The sequence below is a fragment of the Cavia porcellus genome, unplaced genomic scaffold (genome assembly GCF_034190915.1).
Source record: "Cavia porcellus strain 051 isolate PalLab524CR breed Dunkin Hartley unplaced genomic scaffold, mCavPor4.1 scaffold_25, whole genome shotgun sequence".
NCBI lineage: Eukaryota > Metazoa > Chordata > Mammalia > Rodentia > Caviidae > Cavia > Cavia porcellus.
In genome coordinates, this window is record NW_026947508.1 from 12877909 (window position 1) to 12887969 (window position 10061).

Below are 10061 nucleotides of genomic sequence, written 5' to 3' on the forward strand. Positions count from 1 at the left end.
CCCTGGAGAGAGCGTGGGCACAGGGCCACCTGGAGGACAGCTGCAGGGTGACCTCCCTCACTCCCGCGCTCCACTCACCCTTTCTGGGCTACACTTTCTTCCTCAGTAGGCAGAAACGGTCCTTCCCACCCCGAGACCCCGCTGGCTCAAACGCAGGGGATGTTCATAGAGCCCGGGCTAAGCGGGAGGTCAGGGGCTGCGCTCTCCCCTCCTGCACGCTGAGAAGCCACCACACCTGTTGCATCCGTTCTCTGCATTACTGGGCTCGGCCTGGCGCTGTGGCTTCCCTGCTCGAGGGACCGAGGCTGGGAGAGGAATGACAATCAGCTTCTTAGGGTGGCGCGTCACCGCTTCAGAGCCCATTTCAAATTCTCCATCACATTTGATCTATTAAAGAAAAAAGCGGGAAGCATACAGGGAAGAGAAAATTAACCCTGTTTTATGAATATAGATGCTGAGACCCAGACACGGAGAGAAACATATTCAAGGTCACATTCCTGATAAGTGCAACGCTAGGGTGGAAACTTGGATTTTTTTTTTTTGAGTCTTGTTCTGGCTCTGGAAAGTTTGCCAAGGTTGGGGCCTGGCCGGGGCGGATGTGATGCTCTACCCGCCCCGCACTGTGGAGTCTGTGGCCCAGATGAACTGATTAACGCGCTCCCTGGTCCTCACACTGAGCGTGCCTTCCAGAGAGCCCCGAAAGCGCTTGTGAGCTCCTCGTGCATGTGTAACCGCCTGCACGTGCCGTGAAAATAAAACCACTCCACCCACGGCTGGAACACAGCCACTCACGGTGTGAACCGCGGGGCTCATGGCACTGCCCGGAGGCAGAGACTGGGCCCTCCTGACTGCGGGGGGACAGCCAGATGCGGTCCTCTTGGTCGGTAAACACTGGACGTGGAGGTGGGAGCCCCGGAGTCCTTCGGCCTCTGGGCACCTGGAACACAGAGAGCTAGTCCTGCTGGTGCTGTCCACAGCGGAACACGGGGGCTCCACATGCACCCTGCACACACACCCCCGACTCGCGCCCTGAGAGTGACCTGCAGGCACCAAGGGGCTCCTGCCGTGGCTCCCCTAAACCCAGGGTTCTGCTTTGCTCAGCCCTCGTGAGACAGGCTAAGTGACCGCTGTCCAGGCTGGCCTCCAACTTGGGAGCCTCCTGCCTCGGCCTCCTGGGGCGCTTGGATCGCAGGTTTGAGCCCGGGTGGCTGCACGGCAAGTTCTCAGAGGCTCCCAAGTGCTAACAGTTCTCAGAGCGGGCCCAGCACCTTTGCTGCTGGCCAGTCAGGGCAGCCACAGGTAAGAACCATCCTGGTCTTCATTTCCAGCCCAAACTTGCACGGTACCCTGACTGCTGTGATTGCGGAGTCTGCGCCTTGCTCTAGACAGAGATTTCTGCCCCTTCTCTCCTACCTGCCTCTTCCCAGGGTCCTCCCAATGCCCTGGGGCCAGCACAGAGCCTTCGGGAGCCAAGCGAAGGTCTCTGCCGCAGAGTCCTGAACTCAGGACAGCTAAAGCTGAGCCTGGCAGTATGAGCAGCAATCAGGCGGCCCAGACCCACGTGGCGGTGGGGGCAGGCAAGGGAGAGAAACTGGAGGGAAAGGCATTCCGGTAGGGAACAGCATGGACGGAGCTCTGCAGTGCAGGAGCTTCATGAGCACCAAGGCCTGGGATGCCAGCAGACTGCCCCAGGGAGCCTGTGTGAACTGACGGCCTCTTGAACCCATCCGGGGCGCTGGTGGTCCCGAGTCCCATCAGCTTGTCATGGTGATTGTGCACCAGTGCCCAGCATGTGGACAGCCTGTGCCTGTGGGCAGGCTTAGGTGCCAGGCGGTTACGTGCCAGCTGCTGTCCTGTGAGCTAAGCCACATTTCCTGCACATGTGGAGGCCTGGGGCAGTGCCTGAAGGCCTCTGGGGACCAGGGAGGAAGGAGAAAGCCAGGGCTGGGCAGATGGGTGCAGCCTCTGAGGACAGGGAGGTCAGGCGAGCAGGCTGTGCTGAAGCTGGCTCCCAGGTCTCTTGACTGTGTCCCCAGCTGTGAGTCTCCAGGGCACAAACCACACCCTCGACCTCCAGCTGAGTGTCTGTTCCGGAGCAGAAGCTCAGCAAGCACCAGAGGCACTCAATGCCAGTGTGACAGTGACCCATCAGAACCACTGATCCGGGGAATGGCCTCAGGGTACGGGGTCCATGAATTTGTGCCCAGACTGGGCTGGACCCCTGTTCCCTATCAGGCTCTCTTAGTACCCATATGAGAGAATAAGGGTTCTTTTGTGCCCCCCAAAGCCTCACCTCCAGAGAGACCAGCCTGAGTCACTAAGAGGCCAGCAGAGAAGCTGGGCAGGGGGAGGGGTGGGGTGGAGCAGGGAGGAAGAAGGGCACCTTGGCAGAGCTGAAAGGCTGTGGTCACGAGGGCATAGGGACCCCTGGGGGCCTGGGAAGGAAGAGGTCAGCAGAGGGCTCTGATGTCAAAGTCACCTGATCCAGATTGCTGTGTGTCCAGATCATCTCGCTGTGTGGATGTTCCTAGCACCCCCTGCACCCCCTGCACCCCTGCCTCGTGGTCTACAGAGACCTCTCTAACTTGTGGCCCCTCCTCCCTGCCCACTCGGGCTCCAAGCAAGCTCTGGTGCGGGTCTGTGGGGCTTGGCATGCAGGGCTCTGCCCACCAAGTTGGTCTGTCCCTGGCTAAGTCAGGCCCTTCCAGGCGTTAGGTCGAGCCTCCTCCAGACAGCCAGGCTAAGCGCCCTTCTGCTTCATTAGTGGCCCAAGGAGAGAACCAGAGAGGAGAGGGGAGGGAGGAGGGAAAGGAGGAGGGAGAGAAGGAGGGGGAGGGAAGGAGGGAAAGGAGGGAAGGGGATAAGAGGAGGCGGAGGTGGATTCGCGCCTGACTTCAGCTGGTGGGGGCTGCTAGAGCCAGCTCAGCTTTGCCGCTTACAAATGAAACTGTGAAACCCACAGAAATGAAATTACCTTCTGTCTTCTAAATCAAATTGGAATGTTCTCCAGTGTTTCGGGGCCTAGAAACCCAAAGCACAAAGCAAGCTCCTGGGGAGAGGTGGAAAGGGTCAGCTCTCAGCCAGTGGTTTTTATAATTAGCCAGAGCCCTTCTGTAGCAAATATCTTTCCACCCCCTTACGAATGGTTTATCTTCTTAGCTTCCTGGCCCCTCCAAAACCATGTGACCCAGAACTGAGCAAAATAGCAAAGGAGATACAAGGAACAGGGACAAGCCAAGCCTTCCAGGAGACGCTGTGTAAGATGAGGAGACTACACACATAGTAAACTGGCTGACGAGAGCATCACTGCTTTGTGTGGTGGGAACAGTGAGTACCAAAATGATGTGGCTGCAGGAATTTTCACCCAGGGCCTTGATATTCTCACCTATAGTAGTATGAACCCATCATAAAAATGTGGTTCATCAGGGAACACCAGTGTATGTGTTCCATGATATAATGACTTATTGTGGGTGTGCTAAAGCCTAAAAGATCTGTGGAATAGGGAGCTGATTCACGTACACAATATAAATTCTCAGTTTGAAAGGTTATAAAAAATGAAACAAATCACATATTAGATGGCGCCACCTGTCGTCAATGTGCGGTATTGCAGATTGGCCAGGAACGCAGGAAAAGGAGGGTGGTCTCACTCAGCCTGGCGTTAACAAGGCAGAGACAAAAATCCAATGGACTGGACTGACTGATGCTGTGCAGTGCCAGAGGACACGGGCATTGCCAGCCCGCCACTCTCAGCAAAGGTGGTGTTATGGGAAAAGTGAGGATCTTGCTGGTGGTTTCTGATCTTGATTCATCTATCCTCGCCTCCATCCATGTGCTCATCTACCCCAAAACCTTTCCTAATTCACCCATCTGCCAATCCTCCCACCCCCACTAATCACCCATCCATTCATCTATCTGTCCATCTAATCAATAATTCTCATATCCATCTGTCCACCCGCCCACCCATTTACCTACTCATCCACACATCCATCCACCCATTTGTCCATCCATCCATCCATCCACATACCCGTCCACTCTCAATCCACCAACACATCTATCCATCCATCCACCCATCCACCCATTTATCCATCATCCACCCTCTCATCCATCCATCCACTTACCCATCCATCCATCCATCCATTTATCCATCATGCACCCACTCATCCATCTACCCACTTACCCATCCATCCATCCATCCATCCACCCATCTGCTCATCCATCCATCCACATACCCATCCATTCTCAATCCACCAACACATCTATCCATCCATCCATCCATCCATCCATCCATCCATCCATCCACCAGCTCATCTATCCAACCATCCACCCATTTACCCATTATCCACCCACTCATCCATCCACCTGCTCATCCATCTATCCATGCATCCATCCATCCATCTATCCATCATCCACCCACTCATCCATCCACCCACTTACCCATTCATCCATCCATCCACCCATCTGCTCATCCATTCATCCATCCACATACCCATCCACTCTCAATCCACCAACACATCTATCCATCCATCCATCCATCCATCCATCCAACCATCCACCATTTACCCACCATCCACCCACTCATCCATCCACCCACTTACCCATCCATTCATCCAACCATCCATCCATTTACCCATCATTCATCCACTCATCCATCTATCCATCCATCCACCCATCCACGCATCCATTCCTCCAATCATTCTTTCTCTTCTTTTGTCCCATCCACAGTCACTTTTGGTTAAGAAGAGATGATTGAGCTGTACCTACCCTCTGGGTGGGTACAGTCTCGGAGATACATAAAAGCCGTGTTATACCTTATGGTGAGGAGGATACACCTGACCCTGTGGAGTGGACAGCAAGGCTTCCTCACAGACATCAGGGAGCCCAGTGACACAGACAGCAGAAGAGCTGAGGTCCACACACTGTCACATCTGCACGGGGAAAGATTTCTCCAACAGTAGCATGGAAGGTGTGCTGGGTAGGTGGGTATGGAAGCAGAAAGACTAATCAGCAGAAACTATCTGGGTTCACCAGATACTGACTCTGTGACCTTAGGCGGAGGACTTCTCAGTGTCTGGTGTCCTGCTGTCTTTTATGGATCTGAACTGGGAACCCACCTATAGGTATGTGAAGAGGACTTGGTTCATTAGTGTAAGCAAGGCGCTCAGCAGGACCTGGGCCATACAAGTGCTCTGTAAATGTCTCATTACTGCCACGACCACGACCACTACTTCCACAGTGGCCAGGGAAGGGATCTGTAGGCTCATCCATGGCCAGTCCAGCATTTCTGGCCCTGGGATCTCCAGAACTCCTCCTCACGGTGATAATAACCATTTATTGAAAGAGGAGACAATTATTTCAATGAAAAGAAACAAAATACAAACACTTGCAGGACTTCTCAGGCCTCTTTTGTGCTCATGTGAACTGTAAATCCCTAAGAAGTGGAGAATGGGCTCATATATAGTATTTCTGAAATGTGTTTAGCCGTGAAACATCTTTCAAGGAAGTTTGATCACAAACTTGAAAGGCAACTTGCTCTTGAGACAGTCTGGGGAGCATGGTCTCCAGCTTCCCTCAGCCAGAGATGCCCACCGGAGCCTGCTGGGGTGGTCCTCGGGGAAGACCTGCTGGAATCCCAGGGCCACTGGGTCCCCATTCATTAAGAGCACAATGCTGAACTTAATTCCAGGTGGCCAGTCCCAAGCTGATTTGGGTCACTGGTGTTCAGACATCACTTTCATTGGTGTTTAATTTAGACAAATGATGAGGGACTGGGCTCTGCCTGGCATGCAGGTTGGCGGGTGTTGAGTCCCAGCCCAGAGGGAGGCACAGAAGGGCAGGGCGGAAGGCGCCAGGGGGTTATCAGAGCATGTGGATGTGTGTGGATGAGACAGAGCAAGGGGGAGAGAGACGTGGAGCTCCGGGCACAGCAGACTCTGTTTCTCCTTCACCCTGAAGCCAACACTTCTGTACCCAGAATTCAATGCTCCTCTACCCAGAATCCAGTGCTCCTCTACCCAGAATCCACTGCTCCTCTACCTTGCTCACCTAGCAATTCTTTTCACTTTATGGAGACTCAATTTCCTTAACCATAAGTAGGACACAAATCAAGTTGCTGGGAAGGGCTTTTATTCCCTGGAAGATTAAATGGGGCAGAATTGTGCTAGTACGCATTCATATGTTCGTGTGAGGACTACAGTGTGCCCATACACCCTCAATAACGGTCCCTGGCACAGAGAAGCACTTGCATAAATGCCTGATACTCCTGGTAATAATTCTCAAGCCCCACCAGTGGCTTTCCCCAAACTGGAGAATCCCACCTCCTGGGAAGCCAGCGAGGGACAGGCAGTGGTGTTCTGCTGCATCTCTGCCCTCTCCCACAAAGAAGCCAGCTAGAGGTCGCACACCGCCCCCTTTGACCTCTAGGGATGCTCCTTGGAGGAGGGTAGGGGACGCTTGCTTTGTGCAGTAGCGCCCTCTGTCGGCGGAGTCTGGGTCAGCATCATGGACACGGAGGCTGAGGGCAGTCAGCAGCCACTACAGCCACTGGCCACCTGAGGCCCAGGGCTCCTGCTGGTCCAGCGCCCAGGGAAGAGGCACGTCCTCCTGTCACTCATAGGTCTGAGTGTCAGGACAGAAAAATGGGAGCCCTGCCTCAGGCGGCCAATCTGTTAGGAGACCGGAATCAGGGAATGATAGGCAAATTAAAAGCTCAGAGCTGCCCGGGTGACCTTTTCCTCTGGTTAAGTCACCCTGTGGCCTCTGCTGACTGCAGCTCTCTGTGCTCCAGAGACACCTTTCTCTGATGCATAAGGAAGCGCTGCAAAGCTGTGTGATGTGGAACAGGGGCTGGAGGGCTAGCGGGGGGCTAGGGGAGCAGCACAGCTAGGAGCCTTGCTGTTTGTAATTACAGTAACAGATGCGTGGGTGGCAGCCACGCCCCTTCTGGGAAAACCACCTGTGACCCTGGGCAGACTGCCGGCTTCTCCCTGGTGGGTGCAGACACATTGTCTGACCAGGTTCACTGCCACCGGCTGCCCGCTAACCTACCAAGCACCAACCTTGTGCTCAGATGCATGCACTCATTGATTCATTGGTGCAGCCACTCACCGGTTAAAATTGAGGGCCTGCTATGTGCCCCTGGCTAGGAGAGCCAGTATTTTTAATATAGAACAATATTAAAAAGAGTATGGTGGTGCAAAGGTCCTGGGGCTGACAGAGAGTCGAAGTCACCATATGCCAGGCCCAAATATTGGACCTAAAAGCCCAACTGTTATCACGCTTTCTTTCCTCCTTGCCTCTCCCCAGACCTCATACACAAAGAGCATTACAGAGACAACTCCCTAGCTCCTCTTCCTCTCCTGGGGGCTCCTTTCCCAGCTAGTATGAACTAGGGGTGGGAGAAAGCACCCCCCAAGTACAGGGGGCTGGAATTCCATTACTCCCTGACCTCCCCTCCGATGGCAGCACTCCGATGCAGTGAGTACAGCCAGGGGCCCATCAGGTTCATCTGCCTGCCCACCTGCCTGGCCACGTCTGCTGTGCAGCTGGGCTCTGAGAGCAGGGTGCCCCAACGCATCCACCTGCAGAGCCTCGGCCAGGCCAGGGAGCCCCTTGCCCATCGAGCTTGAAAATGTGACGGGATTTTGGTTCTGCTGGCATTTTCCCAGGCTAGAAGTGGAGAGGGGAAGGCAGGAGGCAGCATATGGGAGACTGTACCCCAACATGTGGCTGAGTCAGTCCAGAAAGAGGGAGACAAGGGGTGAACTCAAGCCAACCCTCGGCATCTAGAAGAAGAAGACTGGGGTGGGATGGGGGGCAAAGAAGAGCCAGCCAAAGGGAGGAGAAAGCCTGAGACTCTAGCATGCAAGCCATATCCGGCCCAATCAGCCTGGCAACCAATTAGCCTGATTCAGGAAAAAAAAAAAAATACCCACGTAGGGACAAACTGTAATCAAACACCTATTTATAAGGGTTTATTACGATCATTATTATTATTTTCTGAGAGGATCATTCTAAAGCCTGTCAGGTGAACGTATGCTTTCAGATCTTCATAAATGCAAATCGCTCCTTTCCTGGGGCGGGGCGTGCAAGCAGGCTGAGCTGCAGGCCGCTGCCCTGGGAGGCTAAGGGCTGAGATGGGGCGGGTGTGTACAGGCAGGAGCAGCTCCGTGCCACGGGGCACCACTCCCCAGGGCTCTCACCGTCAGCCCCTCTCCGCCACACCCCGAATTCCCAAGGGCTGCCCGAGGGAACTGGCGATGTACCCATTGCCCGCCAGGGTAAGCAGAGCAGCCTGCTGTAACCTTGCAGAGCTGGGACAGCTGGGTCAGGGGATCTGATCCATGGCTGTGCTGGCCCTTCTGGGTCTGCCCAGTCTATCTCCTCATCCCCAGGGACACTGAAATTCAATACCTCGATTTCCCTACCTGAGCCCAACCCGGTGAGCCCCAAAGGCCAGGGTACCTTTTCAGGTCCCTTCTCCACCCCCCACCTCCCGCAGCAGGGCCAGGCTCAGAGGTGCCTGCCTGGGGTGCGGCGGTGACCGTGGGAGAAGATGATGAGCCTCAGTGTCCCCCTGCTCCACTTATGCGCCGGATGAGGCAGGCATCAGGACGGACAAAAGGGCGAAGGCTTGTTCTCTGCCTTTCCCGGCTAGGTCCAAGGAGGTGGCTGTTCTCGGGAAGAAAAGAACAGAGCCCACTCCCATGGGGTCCTGCGGGAGGCGGCAGCCGTGCGCTGAAGCCCCTGGACCCTGCACACCTGGCAGGACTGTACCCCGGAGCCACACCCTGCCTGCCGGCTCTCAGCAGGAGACAGGAGAGAGGCTGGGGCAGGGGTGGCCCGGGGCCCGGGCTGGATGGAGGGGGCCAGATGGAGCGCGGCCTCCGGAGGGCCAGTCACCTGGGGGAGGGGGAGGAAGCCAGAGGCAGCCAGCAAGCCGTGAGTTGTGGGAGAGGGGAGATCTCGGGGTGGGGAGGGAGGGCAGGGGACAAGGGACATGGGAGCAGGAGGAGGGAAAGGGGGCGAGCTCTCCTTCCTGCAATAAATCGGCTTAGCGGACGAGAGCCGAACAGCCCAGAAGGATTAAAGAGAAGTCTGTATAATACAGCGGAGAGCGCGGCCGGGGAGGGCGGGCGGGGGGCGGGAGCGGAGGAGGGGCGAGGAGCGCGGGGAGGGGGCGCTCCCGCGGCCGGCAGAGGCGAGCGCGAGGCAGCGCGCGGTTCCGCTCCAAACTCCGCCGCCGCCGCCGCCGATCGGACTCCGGGCCGCGGTGGGCGCCGTGCGCAGCGAGGAGCCGGAGCCACCGCGCGCTCCGAGGACGCCCGGACCGCGAGGGTCGCAGCGCCCCGCACAGCCCGAGGCGAGTCGAGCCCGGCGCCCAGGGCTCGGCCGCGGCGGCATGGGGGCGCCCCCGCGGCGCCCCGGGCTGCCCATCTCCGCCTCGGCCCGCGGCCGGAGGCACGAGCGCGCCTGAGCCCATGGCGAGGGGACCCGCCGCCCGCCTCCCCCTCCAGCCCAGCCGCCCGCCGCCTCCGCCGCCAGCCGCCGGGCACCATGCGAGCCGCCCCGAGCCTCCGCGGCGGCGTCTGCCTGCTGCTTGCCGCGATCCTGGACCTGGCGCGCGGTGAGTGCGGGCGCGCGGCGGGGACGCACGCGGGGAAGGGCGCGGGCCGGGTGGCTCGAGAGGCTGGGGTCCGAGCCCCGTCCTGGCGCGCGAGGCTGTGCAGCTGGTTGGCTCGGCGCGGCGGCGGGGGTGGGGGCCGTGCTTTTGGAGAGAGCGCCGGCGGGTTTGTGCCAGTGTGTGTGCGTGTGTGTGTGCGTGTGCGTGTGCGTGTGTGTGTGTGTGTGTGTGGCGCCAGCGTGTGTCTTTGTTGCGCCTGTAAGAGTGTCCGGGAAGGAGCCGTGTGTGGAAAGGAGTGAATTTAGAGGCGTGTATGTGTGCGCGCGCGGGTGTGGAGATGGTGTGGGTCTGCGTGAGTGTCACAGCGGTGCTGGAGTGTCTAGATCAGTTAGCGAAGGGTGTGTGAAAGAGGAGAGCCGAGTGTGGAGGGGTGCTAGCCAGT

General features: G+C 57.1%; 1 protein-coding gene across 3 annotated transcripts in view; it reads left to right on the top strand.

Moving 5' to 3' along the window:
• The first annotated feature begins 8687 nt into the window (after positions 1-8687).
• Igsf21 (immunoglobin superfamily member 21) overlaps positions 8688-10061 on the top strand; it is a 206051-nt gene continuing 204677 nt past the window's right edge. Inside the window, exon 1 of one of the 3 annotated variants that reach the window (XM_063235612.1) lies at positions 8688-8937. In XM_063235612.1, the coding sequence (XP_063091682.1) occupies positions 8703-8937 (235 nt within the window). In that variant the 5' untranslated portion in view covers positions 8688-8702. Of the gene's footprint in view, positions 8938-9415; positions 9623-10061 lie in introns of those variants that run through there. The other 2 variants (XM_063235613.1, XM_063235614.1) reach the window with 2 other exon arrangements.